Source organism: Sardina pilchardus, chromosome 7 (assembly GCF_963854185.1).
Source record: "Sardina pilchardus chromosome 7, fSarPil1.1, whole genome shotgun sequence".
In the NCBI taxonomy this organism is placed as follows: domain Eukaryota; kingdom Metazoa; phylum Chordata; class Actinopteri; order Clupeiformes; family Clupeidae; genus Sardina; species Sardina pilchardus.
In genome coordinates, this window is record NC_085000.1 from 24,042,944 (window position 1) to 24,064,658 (window position 21,715).

At 43.1% G+C, this 21,715-nt stretch overlaps 1 protein-coding gene across 1 annotated transcript; it reads left to right on the plus strand.

The window, feature by feature from the left end:
* Nucleotides 1-704: 704 nt before the first annotated feature.
* elk1 (ETS transcription factor ELK1) lies at nucleotides 705-20,426 on the plus strand. The gene is made up of 9 exons (XM_062541414.1): nucleotides 705-1,479; nucleotides 4,389-4,600; nucleotides 6,173-6,577; nucleotides 10,418-10,573; nucleotides 10,845-11,108; nucleotides 11,834-11,975; nucleotides 12,415-12,638; nucleotides 13,278-13,379; nucleotides 14,908-20,426. The coding sequence occupies exons 1-9, from the start codon at nucleotides 1,455-1,457 to the stop codon at nucleotides 15,004-15,006; spliced, it is 1,629 nt and encodes a 542-aa protein (XP_062397398.1). The 5' UTR covers nucleotides 705-1,454; the 3' UTR covers nucleotides 15,007-20,426.
* Nucleotides 20,427-21,715: the final 1,289 nt, after the last annotated feature.

The following is a 21,715-nucleotide window of genomic DNA, read 5'->3' on the forward strand; positions in this document are numbered from 1 at the left end:
TGTGCTGGTCAGTGGTCACAGTTGTATCCGGAGGTAAGAAGAGACTGCACTTTTCTTAATCTCCACCTCAGCATCCCTCTGATATCCCATCACACTAGTAACAGTTGCCATGGAAACTAGATGTTGAATTGTGGCATGGATGTAAGACTCGCTTCCTGAAATAGATTGCTGTTTCACTGTAGAGGCGCACATTTCTACAAAATAGCCTACTCTCAAATTTAACCATGTGCGCTAGCCTACATCATCGACGAAACAATCTACGTTAAAAAAATGTTACAAATGTTAGTCTATGTCTATGATCTTGTGTGTAGGCAAAAACAACACTATCTAAAGGCACTGTTTGTTGCGTTTTGAAACTATTTTAGTGCGGAAGACTACATGCTCTCATCTGAGCTGCCATTCAAGACAAACAGTAGCCATGCTTGAGGGGAAAAAAACATCAGAACAACTAAATTTGCATATATGACTACCTTCCTTCGTTTTATGTTCATTTACAAATATAATAATAATAATAATAATAATAATAATAATAAATAGTCGACGATAATCTTTAAATCACTTGTTGTATAATTTCAGTGGGATTTTCACACTTCATGCATTTTTCTAGAGAGGCAATTTACGTCATGAGCAGAATGACGTTTTGTTGCTGGCTGTGAGTCCTCGCGACCAGGGAGAGTTCAGGCAAGCAGGCTGTGTAGCGTACAACGCGCACTAAAGTAGTCGGGCGTTTATGGAAACAGGAAGCCGAGGGAAAGCAAAGCAAAGGATTAAAGTCGGGTCTCTGTGTGACTTCAAAGGGCGTCTTGCTTCGTCGACCTATGATATAATGTATTTAGTACAATTTGAAACACTGAACAGCCACCATGGAGGGAAACGAGAGGACTTTTGGCGCTTTGGACATGAGTACAGTCAGACTTTCGTTTAGGTTCAACGGTGCACGTATTCGTTTACAACGAGTTCGGTGCATGAGAGCTTTCAACAGCTAGTTTTCTGTTCATTTTAAGTTGCTGTGCTAGCTAGCAGCGGAATAACTGTAAGTTAAGTTAGCGAGCTAGCTGACAGTTGGTTTAAAAAAGAATAGGGTGGAATCTCATATGCTACCATTACCGTTAGCTGCACAGCTTTCTTAGCGTTACGTTACACGTGTTTGAACAGTTGCTGTGTCGCGGAAAAGATATTAAGTAACTATAAAAAGTCGACGGACATTAGCAACACATAGGTGAAGGCCAGCGGTACTCCTTTAGCTGCTCGCTAGCTGCGTACAACCGATAACAAGCTAACGTTAATGTCAACTAACATGGAGGAAGAGATGCATGTGTTGTCAGTGCAGTGTTACATAATTGCAAAACAGAATTGTACTCGCTGGTCTCACCTTCTGCTCTTTGACGGCACGCAAACCGACTTTTGACATCTTGGATAAAATACTTATGGCTGTTAATTGACACCCTGAAGAAATGGACTCAAACACTCTGATCAGTGGTAAGTTCACATGTGTTTCCTCGGAATCTTATGAATTGGCAGGCCTCTAATCAACACTCAACTGCACTGATTTTTATTTATCAGCATCCAACACCAGCTAGTCTTATTTTACCTTGCTAGTTTGTTTTTGCTCAGTTATACCTCATGGTGTAGAGGACAACACAATGAGCATTTTGCTTAATAAAATAACCAGGCGGGAGTGTTTTGACTGTATTCGACATATTACACTCATACTCCCATTAAACGCATATAGCTGAATCAACCGTCCATTACAGCTCGTAGCCTACCAGATGGTAAGCAGATAGACCGTACATAAAGGCTTCACGGAGCGATGATGCATCATGATGATGTTGATATGAATTGTTGTTATTAAAATACATTACAAGTGAAAGCGTGGCCATTTTTACGTTTCTTCTACTAGGTAACTAAATATTACTATGTTACCAGTCAGTCCTGCTGGAGAGCGTGCAGAATATCAACCTGTTGGAGGCCTTGGGGAGGCTGATACAAACAAAAAAGAATCAGACATGTGAATGGTCCTGCAGTTCGGCCAAAGGATGATTGAGCAAGTAGCTGGAAAACGTCTAAAAATGTACTTGTTTTAATAGTATTTTTTTTACAGCGTAGCAACTCAATGCTGTAATCACACAAATGGATTTACTGATTACAGTGGAAAAAATAGTCTAATTAATGTCGGTAAACATTAATGTGTGTTTTTGAAACAGTTGTGCTGAGTGCTCAAAGCTTATCATTGGTCTGATTGAGTTGCTGCTGATTTTGAAGCTACAGATGGTGACAGCTGTGTTCAGACAAAGATTGCTTCACTCAGGTGTTGAATAGCCTGTTTCTTCTGCACAAGCGGTGAAAATTCCTGGATGAATTCTAACATGCCCTCCCACCACAACTGCTGACTGCAAAACCAAAATATGCAAATTAAGCTTGTATTTCATGGCTGCGTCAACAAACAAAAATGAGTAGGCTATTGATCCCCACTTTAGCTGTTTAGCTGGTGCATGAGTGTCTCTGTGCCAGCGTTCCTCATCTGTGCAATATCTGCATCTGAAAGTCGTGTCTCAGCGAAGCTACAAACAGGTCCCCAAAACCAGTGGTATTGATCAGGGAATTACCTCGGTGGACTATCACATTTTCTCTCAGGAATGTTATCAACTATTTCATTCCTCTCCACCATGGTTACTCAACCCCCTCTCTGTTCTTGGTGTCTCCATGGTGTAAATTAAAGCTGATATCAGGTGAAATACATCATCTGCACCTCGGCCTCTTAAGAACTGAGATAATTGGCTTTGGGGAGGTCATTGCGCAAATGCTATAGGGGCTGACAGGTTCAAAGCAGATTTATGCTCTGTTTGTCACGCTTCATTGTTTATGTTTGCATTGCTATTAAGATTTATGAGTCTCCGTGCCAATGTGCTGTGGTGTTGTCCAAGATAAACAAGGAGCCATAGATACCACTACAGCAGGTCTGGATCAGTGCTCTCCTCATGGAAAACAACAGGGCTCTCTACAGAGAAAGCACCCTTGACATATGAAGACACTTGTTGTGAATATGCGTAGCGCACAAATTGAAGTGCATTGCAATTGATCCAGTGCAGGAGAAGTTTGAGAGGCTGATGTGAGCTGAACTGGTCTTCGTAGACTACAATTGTCTCCATTTGCTTGTGATTAGAACTATGCATCTTAAATTGCAATGTTCTTGTCATAAATGTCTATAGCAGACTTTGACAGTTCACATGTCTGTCACTACTGCCAATGTAGAGATATTTGCCTGAGTTTATAGCAGCAACAGATGCAATAATTGCTGCCATTTAATGCGCTTAGCAACACCTGAATAGCGAATTTCACAGAAAATGGAAGAAAAAAAAACGTCAACCTGTTCCATGGTGACTGTTGCTTTAACACTTCTACCATGGTGATAGTTTCCTAGGTATTTGATATGAGTTGCGTAATTGGACGGGGAAAAATGGTAATAAGATTAATTTGCATTCACGTCGTGTTCTTCCTTAACTTGTGATGCCCGTCCCCTCCACTTTGTCTCTGGCAGCGCTTTTGTCAGCGGGCCTCTCTCATCCAATCACTCTGGGTAACATGATGCCAACTGCATGGAGGGTGTACTGTAATACTGAACTCTGAATAACACAAACCCGGTCCAATCCATTCAGCAGTAAGCACTAAGCATTCTTGCTTTGCGCCCTCTCACAAATTTAGAGCAAAATCAATAGCAAACCTTATAAATGTTCTACATGTTAAAAATATTATTTTTTTTTGTGGATGGATTGGACAATGGACCGTCTCTAAAGACAAAATACATGGCAAGCAAAGTTTACACTCTATCCATTTCCTTGAATTTTGTTTTGTACCAGTTTCTTTGTAAAGAATACATTTATCTGGTTTGCTGAAACGAAGTTGATTAATTAGGTCACACAAATGCACACTATAGTAGTCATAAACTGAGCCAGACGCTTTACTGCATCTGCCAAAAGCAGACTGTTTGTCATTGGTTGTCTCGTGTCCACAAATTGAAATGTCTGTTCCTCCCCCATTAATTCACTAGTGTCATTTGGGAGGCGGTGAATCATATGGAAATGTCTGTGTAGAGGGTGGATTGTTCCCTCATTCACCCATCTCCCTCTCACTCCCTCCCCCTCTCGGATTCCCACTGTCTCTCTTAAATTCAAATTCAAAGTTGCTTTTTTTAGCACGACCGTTGACATACAGTGTTGTTAAAGCATAAAGGACAATAAAGCTTTGCATTAATTTGTCAAATAACATTGAAACACCTCTCTCTGTCTCTCACCTTCTCTTTTCTCATGTGTCTCTCTTTTCTCTTCTCTCTTTCTCTGTCTCTCTTTCTCTGTCTCTTTCTTTCTTGCTCTCTCTCTCTCTTTGAGCAGCTATGGATCCATCCATCACCCTGTGGCAGTTCCTTCTGCACTTGCTGGAGAACCACAGCCACAAGCACCTCATCTCCTGGACGCCCAACGGGGACGGCGAGTTCAAGCTGCTGGACGCTGAGGAGGTAGCAAGGCTGTGGGGCCTCCGCAAGAACAAGACCAACATGAACTACGACAAGCTCAGCAGAGCCCTACGCTACTACTACGACAAGGTGAGACTCTGCTGCTGCCTGCCGTGTAGTAGTCTACCCAGCCTGGGTAACGCACACTATGGGACCAGGAGATCACAGTCAGAAATACAAGTGTGTTTTGCCGTCTAGTCTACCCAGCCTGGGTAACGCACACTATGGGACCAGGAGATCACAGTCAGAAATACAAGTGTGTTTTGCCGTCTAGTCTACCCAGCCTGGGTAACGCACACTATGGGACCAGGAGATCACAGTCAGAAATACAAGTGTGTTTTGCCGTCTAGTCTACCCAGCCTGGGTAACGCACACTATGGGACCAGGAGATCACAGTCAGAAATACAAGTGTGTTTTGCTGTCTAGTCTACCCAGCCTGGGTAACGCACACTATGGGACCAGGAGATCACAGTCAGAAATACAAGTGTGTTTTGCCGTCTAGTCTACCCAGCCTGGGTAACGCACACTATGGGACCAGGAGATCACAGTCAGAAATACAAGTGTGTTTTGCCGTCTAGTCTACCCAGCCTGGGTAACGCACACTATGGGACCAGGAGATCACAGTCAGAAATGCAAGTGTGTTTTGCCGTCTAGTCTACCCAGCCTGGGTAACGCACACTATGGGACCAGGAGATCACAGTCAGAAATGCAAGTGTGTTTTGGCAACTTTGAGCAAGGCTCATGTATAAATAAATTAAAGGTGCAATTTGGAACTACGAGTTATCCTGGCTCATTACAGAAGCGGGTGGAAGATATAAAATGATCTTATATTAAGGTTGATTTATCGAATCCCTCTGAGAGAGTTTTTTAGCCTTTAGATTGAGACTTATCTTCAACTTTGAGGTTTCCCTTCAGCCCTTAATAGCACAATATAAAACTATAAAAAAGTGTCCTTTAAAATTGTTGTCTGCACAGTTTATTTGTAGACTTTTGAAGGTGAGCTTCCTTACAATAATGTGTGCTTCAGGAGGATTATTTATATAGCTGTTATTGCTTTATAACATTCCTATCACTATGGTTATTCATATCACTAGGCGAGCTTTTGTCTTCAGTCGTTTTTCAGGCAGTTTTGTTCTGCAAATGCTACTGGTGTCTGTGGGGGGTTGCTGCTATGCTGTGCCTTTTGAACATAGCAATTATATGCTATCCCCATGGCTTTCAAGGTGATTAACGTGTTCAGACTATGCTTCTGATTCTGTCAAGAAAATTACTGTTTATTTGTCAGAGTATTTGTCTGCTTCAATAGGGATGATTTATATTTTGAAGGCGTTTATTTATATTCTTCTGGTAGTTCAGTTCAAAGTAGTCTCTCTGCACCCTTAAGTTATACATACATTGTCTTCAGTCTCTTGTGCTGTATGTGGGGAAATGCTCAAATATTCATATGCTATAAATGACAATATATATCTGTTACAGAGTGAACATAAATTGATGCATGAAATTAACCGTGTGTGTTTGTATGAGGGAGAGCGAGAGACTGAGAGAGACAGAAAGAAAGACAAAGCGAGCATCAGCGCTTTGGTTGAGGGTATATGACAGTGAGCAGAACTGATCAGTTTTGTCTTCCTTGCCTCTCCCTCTTTCCAAACGTTTCCACCACAGAACATCATCAAGAAGGTCAGTGGTCAGAAGTTCGTCTACAAGTTTGTGAACTCTCCAGACCCCGCTTCGGCCGAGGGGGTGCGAGGGCCAGAAGATGCCGCCGGAAGGGGTAGAGAGAGTGCCCCCGAGGCAATACTGCAGTCCAAACCTGCGGATGCCCTGGCTGGATCGCCGGGGGTCACCGGCATCCCTAAGGGCCTCCAGCCCCAGAGGCCCTCGCCCAGCTTCGCCCAGCGCAGCTCTCGAAACGACTACATGAAGTCAGGCCTCTACTCCACCTTCACCATCCAGTCCCTGAAGACACAACCCAAGCCCATCAAGACTGAGGGCACACTCCTGACGGCCGAGTGCCTGCCCAAGGCCGGACCTGCTGCTGTGCACACACCTGATGTGGCTCTGTGTGAGGTGAGACACTGCACTGTTCAGCTAGATTATGTCCCACTTTCTTCTAGAGTCCTGTTACACAGGCATGGTAACCAGGGATGGAAATTAGCCAAATGCGGGTGAATTTGTGCACTGGTGGGTGAATTTGGTCAACTTACCGGCCACTGATGGGTAAATATAGATAAAGGCAGCATTCCACAACTATACATTCAGATCCGGTCAAATTACATTTTTTAACTGACTGTTAAAAGTAGTAAACATAAACTTAACGAGATCTGTTGATTTACATAGAATTTCGCAAATAGTTCTCCTTTGAAGTGGCATAATTTACACTTGACTAATTCACTGCGCACTAAAATGGGGGGAAAATAGCCTAAAGAGAATCCGTGGAGGAACGCCTCAGTAAAAAATCTAATTTGTGTAGCGCTATGTTCATCTTTCCTCCAGGCCGCATACGGACATAGTTGGATCATTATAGGATGCTCCAGAAATCACACGAATTGATTGGCTTAGGCCCCATCCACACGAGAACGACAAAACAGTAATGTTTTTTTTTTTGCGTTTTGCCCTTGCCACCATACTATGGAGTTTTAGATGCCCGATAACGGGTTCCTGAGTGGGATAAAAAAAAAAAAAAAAATGTAAAGCTCGCTTGTCCTTGCAATAGTGCACCAAGGTGCTATGCCAACTACCAATAAAGTTAAAGAAGAAGAAAAGGCCGTGGATCAACACTGTGACGAAGCCATACAGTGTGATGAAGGCTTCCAGCAACAACTACCTCACTGCCTGTAATGAGGGGGAGTCAGGAGAGTGATCACCAACTACCTTGATCTGTAACAAAACACTGGAAACAAAGACAGTCTAATAGCTCAAAATGCTCATGTAAATATTTTTGCACCTTGACCATTAACAGAACTCTGAAAGCAAAGACTGCCCTGTAAGTCTAAATGCTTATGCAAATGTTAATGCACCGTGACCATTAAGATGCACTGAAAACAAAGACTGGCCAATAGCTTTAAATGCTTATGCCAATTTTGTGATTGCTCAGGTCACTTGGAATGTTATCAGCACTATTGAGTGTGATGTGTGTGTGTGTGTGTGTATATGTTGTGAAAATAAACAAAAGACTGAAACCATTCGACTTTAATTGGAAAAACAATAAAGCTTTTCAAATGTGCAAAATGCAACATCACAATGACTGCCCCAAGGTCAATGGTTGTAACAGAAATGAAAATAGTAAATACACTCTAGCACACAATATAAAAGAAACCAAACTATATACAACAAACTCCAGCATATACAACCCTATACTGTAATTTCCCGACTATAAGCCGCGGCTTATACATTGTTTTTGTTTCTTTGTTTTGTTTCTTTTAACTTGCATAAAACATTGTCCTGCGGCTTAAACACAATGCGGCTTATATGCGGGCAATAAATGCGAAGTACAACAGTCCACCGAGATGACGCGCAATTACAGAGTCTACATCATCCTGCAGTGCACATTTGTAGCCGGTTGTTTTATCATCCAAGTGCGTCTAGAAGATGTAGAAGGGTGTGTGTAGTTAACCCGATACGTTTCTAAGAATGTAAAGTTGTATGCATGAACCCTGGTTGTGGTATGGGTCCTAGCTGTGTACAAATAAAACGAAGTAGATGTCCGCACACTGGAGACTTCAAAACCGACAAGGTTTATTAAAAACAGATGCAACGTTTCGACCCACCAGGGTCTTCTTCAGGCATCATGCTTTCATGTCTGAAGAAACGTTGCATCTGTCCTGCACCTGGCCCCATTGAGGTGGGATGTGCATGCACCTATTTTACCTAAACTCCTAGCTGTTTACACCCACTGTGGTGGGTGCTGTGGCTGTGTCTTAACTTGGGCTTCGGTAGTGGCTACAGGGCATCTGAGGTGGCTGCTGGAGCAGTAAATCCCTCCGCAGTGAAAAGCTGAAAGGTTTTGTTGATGACAATGGAGGCAATGTTTGTGGTTATCTGCTGCAGATTTTCAGTGTTGCGCGTTGCGCCTCTTTTATGACAAGACACTATGGCATATGAATGAATGCAGTTCTGTTGACCTTGGTTTTGTTACCTCCGGTCAACGGAGGTTATGTTTTCATCGGGGACCGGTGTTTGTTTGTCTGTCTGTTTGCCTGTCTGTCTGTTTGTTAGCAAGATAACTAAAAAAGTAATGGATAGATTTCAATGAAATTTTCAGGGAATGTCAGAAATTACCCAAGGAAGAAATGATTAGATTTTGGGAGTGATGTGTGACACCGTCGGGATTCTGGAGCCGTTTATGTTTTTCGGTTAGTGGTGTAATGGCATGGTATGGCCACGTGGTGGCGGTCTGAATAGTTTAGGTTCAAATGTATGACAACCTAGGAAGAACACTACAGGCGGAGGTCTGCGCCCTCTGAGTGCTTTTCTAGTTGGTACTGTGTATGGAGGACAGTCCAATTTAGAGTTCTATCCAGCTTTGATGGTAGACCGTTAGATGATGGTTGACTTTTGTATCTCTAAAGGTGAATGGCTGGTAGATTTTGGAGTCCACCAGCTACAGTGGGTAGGTTGACAAAACATTTCATATCCACCCCCAATGGCAACAAATTAGGCTTCATTTGCCCTCTTGCTTTGTTACACTATGCAACAGAGAAGGCTTAGTGAACTATGTTGTTTTTTCCATGTTTATCAGTGTACTCAGCAGTGTCCTTCACAGCAAACATTCTCACCATAACAGTAGCAACATGACATGATCCCACAGCCACTGGGTATATATACCTCAAGCAGAATTATTGTTTTTCTTTAAATGTATATATTTGATTTATATTGATATGTATTAGATTTTCTAAATCAGGCACAGTTATTTACTTGGCTGACAATGTAGTCCCACTGCAGCCACTGGAAATAATGAATGCGTTATTTCATAGTAGTTCCAAACTCATAGCAGCATAAATGCATAACAGGCCATTACACAAAGTGTATATGAGTCAGTTGTCTAATGCAGTATATTACATTCGTTATTCTTTATTTACATTATTGTTATAATGAGATGGTGCACAGGTGCATGTGTATTTGTTTTGATAGCCTCAAAGGACATTGACTATGTTAACATCCATGCAGAGTCCTGCAGAGATGTAAATAGTTTTTGCCTTCTGCAAATGATTCGATGTGGGGAGTCAAATGTGTCTGTCGGAAGAGAGGGGCCTTAATGATGTGTCCTAATGACCCTGCTATGAGATAGCAACATTCGTTCTGTTGCTGCCTGCACACCTTGGGGGTCCTTGTCTTCCGGAATCGTGTTCCCATCATGGAGTCTGTTTATTCAGTTAATAGGAAGTGTTGCCTCTGTCTTTGGTCTTCATTTGCATAGAGAAAAAACATGGTGTTTTGAGTAAATAAATGAATGGCTTTAAACAAACGGAATAAAGATTGCTCCTGAAATAACTCTTTCAGATGTCTAACAAGCGCTGCTACTCAGGGGAGCGCACACATTTGCATGCAGTTTTTTATCTGACGTGACTCAGAGTCCGCCGAGTCCAAGTGTATGCTTTTGAAAGAATAAAAGTTGGTGAATGGGCAGCCCAGAGTAAGAGAGGCAGTGGCGTTTTTGTTAACCCGCCCGGTTGATGTGGCTATATCCGTTCACAAGTCCATTCATTAAAGTGGTTCTAGACCTTGGCGGTAAAGAGTCGATCTGTTGGCATAGAAGGCAAAGTACGAGTGTTTTCTTTTTGTATAGTGGAATAATTAGAGGTCATTTGAGGACAAGTGACTATGTAAACAGTGAAAATGTAAATAGAATGCGCACAGGGTTCTGAGGGATTTTTGGCGTGTGTGTGTGTGTGTGTGTGTGTGTGACAGGTGCGTCTGTGTGCCCCTGAGGCCCAGCAGAGCTCCTTGCCCCCCCACAGCAACGGAGTGGAGAGCGGCCTGCAGGTGATCGTCACCCAGCCCTCACCCTGCGCCACGCCCGCCCTGAGCCCGCAAACGCCGTCCGGCTCCACCACGGGCAGCACGGTCAGTCTCCCTCTCACCTTTACACACACACACACACACACACACACACAATGGAGAAGTAAAGAAAATGGATTTGGAGTTAATGAAACGTTTTAAATCCTGGACTGATGCTCATGGACCAATCAAAGTGTACATTGCATTCATGCCAAGCATGTACAAACACAGACGACGTGCAGGAAAGAGAAAAGAATGCAGCTCTAACTTGTTTTAAGTCTTGTCTGCCAACTAACCCCCACCCCCCCCCCCCTCCCACCCCCCATTTTCCACACAGAATGCTCACACACAGCAGACCCAAACCGTGGGCGACTCGCCGCACATCTTCGTGACGAGTATTTCGGACCAGGGCTCCCTCATCTCCCTGACGCCTGTTGGCGCCCCTGTCGGAGCTGGGGAGTGTGTGGTCAGTCAGGCATCCCAGGCACCCCAGGTGTATGTGGTCATCAAACCCCCAACAGTGAGTGCCACCTCTAAGGAGCCTAGCCCGTCCTCGGATGATGACATCCTGGAGATAGTCCTCGATCCGAAGACAGTGGAGGTAGGATTCATCTTGGACTGCTGTATAAACTTTCAGGCTCTGTTCTTTTTTCCCTGTCAACAATCTATCTGCACTGTGCTGCTGTCACATACAAGTGTCACCTACAAGCTTCAGTAGACAACACAATGTGCTACCTACATCACATTGAAATTATCCAGATCAAATGGAGGTGAGGTTTAGCAGCTGCTTCTCTTAAAAGCACCAAGTCCATTTGTAGCCGTGTGCCATATGCACTGGAGCTAGGCTAGCCGGGGTTGGACCACTCCCAAAGGTCTGTTAGCTGTAAGGCATATGGCCACATGACTGTCCATGCCTCTTTCATGTGTAGCGCCCATGCTGTCGTTAGCTTTCATCACTGTATGGGTTGTGTTTTAGTGCGTGGTATACACTGGCATTAAGTTCCATAATAAACTCAAGGCATTCTACATGACAGCATAATGAATTATCCTTAAATTCTGCCCCTGGGATGTGGCACCATGCTGTTCACATAGGCGGAGTTGGTGTTCTTACCCGTTCACATGGAACACAAGCCTGTGCTCGTCCTATTTTTCACGTAGTGTTTGAACACAGTAAAACGCATATTATTCTGTTTGCCAGACGCCTGAGGTTGTTCCACCCCGCCAACCTCCCTCTCCGAAAACCAAACTCACTCGACTCGTAGGTCGCTCGTGTTGTTTTATTTATTTTGTTGTTTCATAGTTTGTCGTCTTGTTTACACCCCTTAGGCTGTAGAGGCAGTGTCCATCCCCCGGGACGCCGAGGCCCCCACCCCTGTGGACGTCCCCTCTCCGTGCGTGGAGCCGGCAGGTCAGCCCGAGAGGCAGAAGGAGGGCGACGGAGAAACGGAGATCAAGGTCGAGCTGGCAGGTCAGTCGCAGCACAGTCCCTCGTGACCAAAGTGACATTTCTCCAACTTTTACAGGAGAGCCAAAACAAATCTAACTGCTTCTATATGTTCACAAACCTTTGGTTTTTGTTCAATGACTATTTATAAATATTTTACTTCTATAATTGTGTCAGCTAAGAGAGCTCATCAAGAGCTTTCAGGTGATATATATAACTCAATTTTGACCAAAATGTCACTTACGCCCCTTTGGTTCTCAGCTCTTGATATGTTAAGGAGACGAGCAAGGAATCTGTCAGGGATTTAGGGATTTGGCTATTTGGTCTCACAATTCTTTGCTTAAAAACACATCTATCAGGCAGCTTGATGTGCAGGTGCTGGTGCCACGTGGGCTTTTGTTGTCTGTGCCAAGCCGTCAGACTGAACTGATCGATGGCCTGAATGATGTTTGTTTTTCCACAGAGGGCTCCCCAGCCCCCTCCCTGTCTGTTCCGGTGTCCACCTCCGCTCAGGAAGTGCACCCGCCCAAGGCCAAGAAGCCGCGGGGCCTGGAGCTACCTTCGTCCCCTTCCATCTTACCGCCTGGCCTCTCCCTGGACAAAGTCAACGCGGCGGTCAACAGCCTCCTGGCCCCTGGAAGTGCCACCAACACACTAACGCCTACAGTTATCACCTCCCACGCCCTGGTGAGTGGAAGAGGCCTCCGCTTAGTACCCTTAACTCAGCTCGGCGGACAAGACCAGCTGTCAGTCAGTAGCAGCACATCACACTGATGTGACACAAGCTCAGAGAAGTCAACTCAAATCTGCGCATTTAGTCTATACGTTCATTCTGTTCTGCGAAGCCTCTTAGCCAGCAAAGGAGCAGTTTACAGGAAGGCTTCAGCTGAAGAGTCTCTTGACTGATCCTCAGCATTGTAAACACGGCTGACTCATAATGAGAATAGGGTCACATAGCGTTAATTTGAGTCAAGTTGTACTTAGCTGTGAGTAGGGTAGAGTAGTGTATACATCTTGTGTGTATTTTCAACCTGTTGAAACCTTGAGCTGCTATACTATTTCACTCTCTTCATATAAATGTGTTGAATACTACTACACATCTCTGTGTCCATATAGGGACAAGACCGTTTGTGTTGTTTCCAACACATTACTTTTGTTATTTGTTACACAATATGTGTTGAAGGTAGCACAACTTGTGTTGTTTTGTACACATCTCTGTGTCCACATAGGGACACGACAGTTGGTGCTTGTTTCCAACACATTTGTTTTAAGAGTGCACCATAAGCAGCCATGTTTAGACATTTCTCTCCCGTGTTGCTCTCCCAGACTCCGGTGTTGCTGACTCCCAGCCCGCTCCCCTCCACCATCCACTTCTGGAGCACGCTCAGTCCCATCGCCCCTCGGAGCCCTGCCAAGCTCTCCTTCCAGGTATGGCTTCCTGTTTCCTGCCTCTGCTGTCTCCCAACACCGCCCTGCACTGCGCCATCTGTCCCTCCTCACACCTTCATCTGACTGCAGGGGAGAGAGAGAGAGAAAGAGGGAGAAAGTGACAGAGAGAGAGAGAGATGGGGAGAGAGAGAGAGGAAGAGGGAGACAGAGAGCTGCCATTGTAGCTTGGCGGTTGTGTGTCAGAGTAACACAGAAGACTTCAGGCAGGGATGCTGTAGTTCAGTCTGCAGTCTGTCCCTTTGTCTCCCTCTTCTGGCAGGTCTAAGTACTGTAGTGTTTTTGAACTGCGGAAAGACTCACCTTGTTGGTGGTCTGTATACACAGTGTTGTACTGTGCAATTTTGTTAGGTGATTTAGTTTTTCTCAAAAAACTTGTCTTGCACAGTTCATTTCTATCCTCATTAACAATAATCTGTCACTTGGTTATAACATTTTGAAGCAACAAAGTAACAAACCACATTGCAGAATGAAAAAGTAAATGTAATCAGTTCAGAACTAGCGTAATCCAGTGTAGTTTTGATAGAGATGTCAAGAATTGGCAATTGCCATACTGTATATATGAATTACTATATATCTCATGGTGAATAGTTGTACATGGAATTGATAGTTACTCTGACTTGTTTTTTTCCTGTTATGCCCGAGTTGGTTGATTAATGAAACATTTTTCAAATATATTTGATGAAAAATATATTGATAAATCTGATAACTGATAAATCAGCTCAGAAGTCCCTTTACACTACCCATGTGCAGTCTTCCTACTGTACGAGTTGTCCTGCTATTCTCCCCCACTCCACTCTCGACCACCTTCAGTTAAAGTTGAAGTGAAACAGGGAGGCTACACCGAGCATGTAACCAAAGCGCTCCGTCTACTGCAACAACTAACTTCCACTGTAATCAATTGAACAGGCTATTCATGGATTTCATCAGGTTTCTTTCTACAGGTGGGTTGATCAAGCACCATGTAGTCTGCATTCATAATCAACGTGCTACATTTTACACACCTGTGGAAAGGGACCTGATGAATCCCCTGATTACCAGACGTGATCGCCGTGTGTACGTTCGAAAGAAAAAGCCCTTTCCTCTAAAACTATTACTACTTCGCTATGCAATGGAGCGCTCGACTTGCGGACCCGGTGTAGTGTAGTGTGGTGTGTGGACCCGGGTGTAGTGTAATCAAAGATCCTTAATTACTGACAAGATAGAGCAACATAATGCATCTCTATGGAAGAAAAATTCGAACAGTTTCTGTCTGCTTAAAGAGGCGTGTCGCAAAGACGTCATAGTGGGATATTGATTCCTGTCAGATTGGCAAGCAGTTCAGTTCGATTGTTAACAGGTCTGCTTAAAGGGGGATTTAGCCCCCCTCCCCTTTGCGAAGACAGAACGCGGAAATGATCGAATGTTTGCGCCTCTCGCTCCGCTTTAACCCTCTCTGTTGTAATGTAGTGTGGCGTGGACAAGGTGGTTTCAGCTGTTTTAATTTGCATCTCTGTTTTTACGCTTTCAGTTCCCCACCAACGGCAGCAGTCAGATCCACATCCCGGCCTTGAGTGTGGACGGCCTCTCCACTCCCGTCGTGTTGTCGCCTGGACCTCAGAAGCCCTGAGCACCTGCCTGACTCCAGCACCTGCTCCTACGTTCTGTAGTTTCCCACAGCCTAGCCAACGAGAGGCTAAGGACAGATGACTGACTGACACACACTCCACTCAGAGATCCCAGTGTGGCCAGTGGGCGGGGATATCTGAATCGTCAAGCCAATGACGGCACAGAACTGCATGTTCCAGTGTGGCCCCAAATCACCTGATTGGCTTGTCTACATGCCTTGGCTGCCAGGTGGCCCAGAGATGGCATCTGTAACTTCTCTTGCGTCGTAGAAAGTTCTAACTCAGTCTTTTTATTTTTCTAAGAATGTGTTTGTGCGTTTCTTTTTTCATTATTTATTTTTGTCTGATTTCAGCAAAGTAGACATTTTGGTGCATCTCTCTCTCTCTTTTTCCCCTCTCTGTTTAGTCGTGAACATTTTAGTAGTGAACACTGAGCACTTTTTCAGTGCAATGGCGCCATGATTGAGCTCATTTGTACTTTGGACTGAGCAAAAAAAAAAGAAGATTTTTTTGACCAAGTGATGACAGTCCATCTCTCTTTCAGTCAAATGTTTCAATTTCAAATTCACCATCAGATCCACAACACAAGTGACATGAATGTGGTTATGTGTGCTGTTCGGCTGGATGACTTGAAGGGAGAAACATTTCTAATGTTTGATGCACTTGGTCTGCAAAAGGAGAGGAAGACGACAAGAGAACTTTTGTGACCCTCTGTATATTTTCCATTGATAGAAGAATCTATTTTCTAAATCAGCTGGCACTTTTCCGGTGGAATTTTCACAGCCATCCTTTTGGAGTTTTCCTTTCTAGAGCTCTGCATGAAACATGGACACATTCGATGATGCGTGGTCACATTCAAGAGATTCTCTTCTCTCATTTTTTTTTGACAAATGGAATGAACTAACTTTGTCTAGTGAGACAGGAGAGTCCATCAGATTTGCATTCCACCATTTTAAAACGGCTCTTTTGTTCTACATACTGAAGCCATTCCATGTTTCGGGAAGGAAAGAAAAAATTGTCTGACTGCTTTCTTGTGCTTCTCTGATGTTGCAAAGCATCCCTTACAAAGGCAGCCTCCTCAGTGGAACAAGGTCTCTGCAGTGTCACAAGAAACCTTTTGTAATTGTATGAATTGTATGAATGAATGAACAAAAAAAACATCACAGGCAACCAAAGAAATAGCATAAGCTGTTTGTATACAAATTGAAAGCATCTTTCGTAGTGCTGCAGTGTTTGTCTGTTTTGTGGAAGGGCTGCAAGACCTAGAATAACACCACATGAATCATAATCTGCATTCATTTCAAAAGTCTGGAGAAGAGTGACTGTAATGAATGTAAGTTCTTCTGGTGGTGTAACACTTAGTGTAATTTAGCAGAAGAGGGGGAATCCATCGTTTGAGGACGCGACTGCTGTAATTTTTGTCTTGGACATTTTCCCAGCCCCGTATGAAAAGCAGTTGGTTTTTAGTGTCATGATGAAGCACCACATATGAGAGATTTCCTCAGATTTGAATCTGTGAACGAAGCCAAGCATATTTATTCCAAATGAAAAACGCTTGGCTTATGAAACAAGTGTCATCTCAACATGTTAGAAAAAAGGAGGTAAAATGATCCATGGCTGCAACCCCCCCCCCCCCCCCAACTCAGAGATGCGTAACAAACTGATTGTGGGTCCAGCAGCTTGTTCTCTGGTGCTGTTTGACTGAAAAGCCTCTTATGCTCCTTAATGCAGAGTCTGATTGAAATGCTTGTAAGCAATCCGGTCTTTAACAACACAGTCCAACATCCCACCAAGCAGCCTTCCCAAAATGTGTCAGCGCTTTTGCGGATTTGGTGTCTGTCAGTAGGAAGTGAACGATTTTGCCGGGGTTTGGCCCAAAAACGAGTGTGTCTCAAGCTCTTTGTCAAGAATGTATGTTTTTTTGTTGTTGTTGTTCTTGTTGTTGTTTTTTATCTGTAGTACAGGAATCTCTGTCAGATTGTATTAAGCACTTTCGGAGAGTGCACACACAGTCTTGTACTTAACGTGTCAGGCAGCAAGAATGCTGTGTCCTTTCAACAATCATATCTGAGGAATTGTAATGGAACGATCCAGTCCAAGCACATTCAGACGCCCCCACCCAGCTCTCCATTCACAGCAGAATATCCCATTAGCTTGCTTGTACAGATGTTATCTAAACATCTCGCCAGTTGAGTACACTTAAGAGGACGAGGTATTAAGATGCTGAGATGTGCCGATGAAATTGTTGTTTTATATTTCTCTGCATGTAAAATATGGCGCTATGCTCCATGTCTCTTTGACTGTTCGCATTTCTTAATGCACCTGTTGCAGCTCGGCCTTGAAACACTTGTGCACAGTCATCCAAAGAGAGAGAGAAATAGAGAGAGAGAGAAAGAGCCCTTGAAAGAATTAACTGTTAAAAGTGGAAGCTAACTTTATGCCATGTAGTGATTTCCTCTGTGGCCAGCTGATTGGTCAACTGGTCATCCAAGCCAATGTGTGAAGGTCTCTAATGTTTATCCATTCCTTGGTCCCTGTGCTGACTGTTTGCTGAGGCTTTTTTTTTTTTTTTTAAAGCATTATTCACACCAAACTTTCACCCGAGTTGAAGCCAAACAGATTTAACTGAATGAATGTACAGTATCTTAATCGTTTCTCTCTGTTGTAACATTCCCAGGGCACCACCACTGACCCGTTCACTACGAAGTTGAGTTGATCTTGCAGTTAAAGTTGTGATATGTGTCTGAAAATTGAATGGCATAGAGAAAGCAGAAGTACAGTAGCACTTCATTCTCATGTTCCCAGTCTACGCAGCTCTCTGACGTTCAGGTTGTATTGTAAATCCAGATGTTGTAAGTTTGAGACGACATGTTTCAACATATTGTTGTTATACAAGTTACTTTTAATTTATGGGTCACATGGGGTATTTTGAGTACACGTACAACAAATGAAATGTAAAGCCTGCTTTTGTAGTGCTCAGCAGTGGAAAGATTATTTTTTACAGAAAATATAAGCAGCTCTCACCTCTCAGACAGTTATTGCAATTGTTATGTTTGTCTTTTTTTATGTTTTAATCCTTTAACCCCATGATTAATGAAATATGTTTAGATATCATTTCTCCTTACCCTTGTTCTACCGTTAAAGTACATTTGCTTGTAGTCAGCATGTCTTTTTTCAGAGGGAGGTGAGTTTGAAAGTAGAAATCTCAGTGTGGACTGACTGTCTGTCACCGGTTGTTGACATTGTTGTCATGAAGTGGTTTGTTTTTGCCATGAAAATCAGCAGATCGTTACGAAAATGAAGCCATTTTACACAGCGTGGTGAGCTTGTTGAGTCAGCCCGGTGGATTTTCACAAGTAGGGCACATCGCTCATCCTTTACTTATTAACCAGGCAAACAATAACACCGCCTGCAATATGAAGTGGCTCACTGTGATTTCTGTTATTCTTAGTTATGGGTCATTTTAGAAAGCACACGTACAAAAACACACCTGCCCATGCACTGTGGCGCTTGTATTTGGCACTTTTGGAACACGCTTTTGTTTGTTTTCAAAGTTGAAAAAAAAAGAAAAAATATTCTCTTTCACGATGTGTACTTACATGCGGAGATGAGCGCATTTCATGCTAAGAGGATATATTGACTGTTTCTGTGTTTCAGACTTGCTTATTCTAATTCTGCGTGTCCTAAGCCTTGTAATGGGGGGTTAAATGCATTTTAAATACCGCTTGGCCTGACTGTAAGCTCTCTCTCTCCCCCTCTCTCTTTCTCTCTCTCTCTCTCTCTTGCTCTCTCTCTGCAGTTCCTTAGCATGATGTTGTGTTTGCCTTCTCTGACCTACAACCAGCGTTTGAGTTGACCACATGGCCCTGAATTGGGGGCAAGATGGGGGCTGGGCTGGGGTTGTCCAATGAGGTGGCACAACCAGATATGTATGTGAGCTTTCATGTGTGTACAAAAACAGTGGGCGTAAACAAACATGTTTCTGGGTTAATATGCAGTATAGATTAACACAGTTCTTGTGGCAGCATGGCAATGTGAATGTTCAGGTCTATGTTGCTTTGTATTTTCAGATGAAAGAGTATTTTGATAGACAGAGTAGTTTTCTAAATCGTTTGAAGATGACGACGAGCATGGTTGAGCTCAACCTTTCAGACGAAAAAGGTTATGCTTTATCTTGGCGCGTGGCCTCAACCAGCTTTCCCTCTCTGCAAAGTCAACTGAGTGAGAATCTCTCCATAGACTGTTATAGTGACCATTTAGAAGAAACAAAATACGGAGAATAAGCCAAAGCCTTAATATTGAGCATCAGATGAATATTTTGGCATGTAACACTTATATGAAAATTGTTCACAGTAATGTGAAATATTATGGCCCATTGCTTTCCCAGCTTTATATGCTAAAGAATATCTGTTACTGCTCAATAGTGGTGTGCTGTTTTTGATAGATTCATCCCTTATTGTTAGGAGTGACCAGGATGTGTTTGGTTCCCTATCCGTGTATGTTATGCAAACTAAGGGCCAGGATATGAAAAAGCCATTGAAAATGATTTCAGCTCTACAAACAGCAATCATCCGACACGGCTCATGCTATGTACTCACACCACCCTTATGCAAGTTGTATCTCAATACCAGCAAAACGTTTGGTTTCCTTCTGTCCTTTGTTTCTTGGGCATGGAGAGGGGGCATTTACCCTTTTTGATGGTCTTTTTGAAGAACCTTTTTTTTTTTTTTGCACCCCTTATTAGCTGATGTCTGCATTAGTGCTTGTCTCAGTCGTCATGCCCTTTAGGTTGTCATAGAAATATATCAACAACTTACTCTCAGCACCCATCAAATCATTTGGGCTCAAAACTGTTGAAGGTTTTATGCTTCGTTTTAATATACTTACAAAGTTACTGAAAATGATGTATCTACGATGACAGGTTGCTGTAAGTTGTGATTCCGTTCCTTTTCCTCTTTGACTTGCTTTACTATTTAATACGTCACGTGGGAGTATTCTCGTACGACCTGGTAAATCGCAACGTGTTGGAAAAAAAAAAAAACTTGCTATATATGTATGTGCAAATGTATGTGGGATATCTCTTGACATGTGGAATGCAGATTCCTTTGAGAGTCTGCATTTCAACCCCAAGACTCTGTTGCGAGTCGTTACGATCTGTTAGGCTTCTCCTTTCTTAACCCAGATGAGTGGTGCTCTCTGGGGTTTTATTTAGAGAGAAGGAGAAGTCCCTTTTCGTCTGATTTGTTTTGTTTGTTTATGAACTGTCCAAATACATTATATTTACTGGAAAAAAGAGAGACAAAACTATTTTTAATCTGCACATTCTACTTTGTTTGTGTATATGTTATAGATATTAATCTTGTTTTTTAAAGAAATCTCTGGAACTAATGTTCAAGAAAAAAAGAATAAAACCTTATTTTGTTCTGTACATTGTCAATTGTTGATCACTTTATTTCATAATTCTTATGCATGTGTCTGACATGTTTGTGCTGGTACTTTGTAAACTCCCAACAAGACTTGCTTCGTCAACAATTAGTTTAGATGGAAAATTATGGAAATGATCCTACTCCATTGCCCGCACACAATACCCCAGTCCAGCAAAAGTGGCACAAAATCTGACATGGCACATTTTAAACTTGAGAATCCCCCAAATAATTACAGCCTGCTCTAAAAAGTTGAATTTCTTCCGCTAAAAAACAAACTTTAAAAAGTAATTTCAACTAGGCCTGAATAATACAACCCAATCCCTGCTGGGAGAACTTGGTACCCCCCCCCCCCCCCCCAAAACAATGCTAAAAATATCCAAGAGAAGCCCACTCTGCCCGCTTCAGGAGTTTCCATCATGGATGTCGTCCTCTAGTTTTGGGGGTGGGGGGGGGCGGTTCTGTCCCTCCAGGGTGAGAGGCAAGGTATTAATTAATGAGGGGGGTTTTAAGCAGTGGCACAGCAGGACCTCCGCACAATGTACTGATTAGCCAAACCCCAGAACACTCCCTTGAAACCAGTCTTTGATTCCGCTTGGCGGAGACTTTCAAAAAGAATGATGAAAGAGGCTCTTTTTAAAAATGCTTATCTGTTCCATATTCTGTGGCGGTGGAGGCGAACGATGGGCCTACTTATCTGACATATTCTGTGTCGGCTTCGGGAAGCTCTGGTGCATCTCCTTGCGTTGGGGAACCGACGGGGAGGGGAGGGATGTGCCCCACTCTGTTGTTTTGCTGTCGTCACTGATGCCACCAACCTTGATCTTATCTGCTGTGCTTGATCAGTTTTATTGCCACTCGGGCTGCTAATGGCCACTAATGTGCCAAGCTTCTGAGAACCACAAGATCCACTCTGCGATAGCATCAGAAATAGCACAAAGTACCCACATTTATGGGCAAATATATTAGAGTGCTCAATTAATAGATATAGATAGATAGATACTTTATTGATCCCCAAGGGGAAATTCAAGGACAATTCTCCTCTTGCATCCTGAGACGTATGTGCCAGGATTAAAGGTGTTATGGTAAAACTGTTGTAGCATTTCAGATTCTTTAATTTAATTTCCTGACTGCCATCAGGTCATACATACAGTTACAGTATAGCAACACTACTGTTCACTGTTTATGTTGTTCTGCATTTCACTTTTGAATATCAAATCTTTGAGTCTGTCAGCATCCAACATGAAGTTAAACTACAGTCCTCGGCACCATCACAGAGGGACTGAAA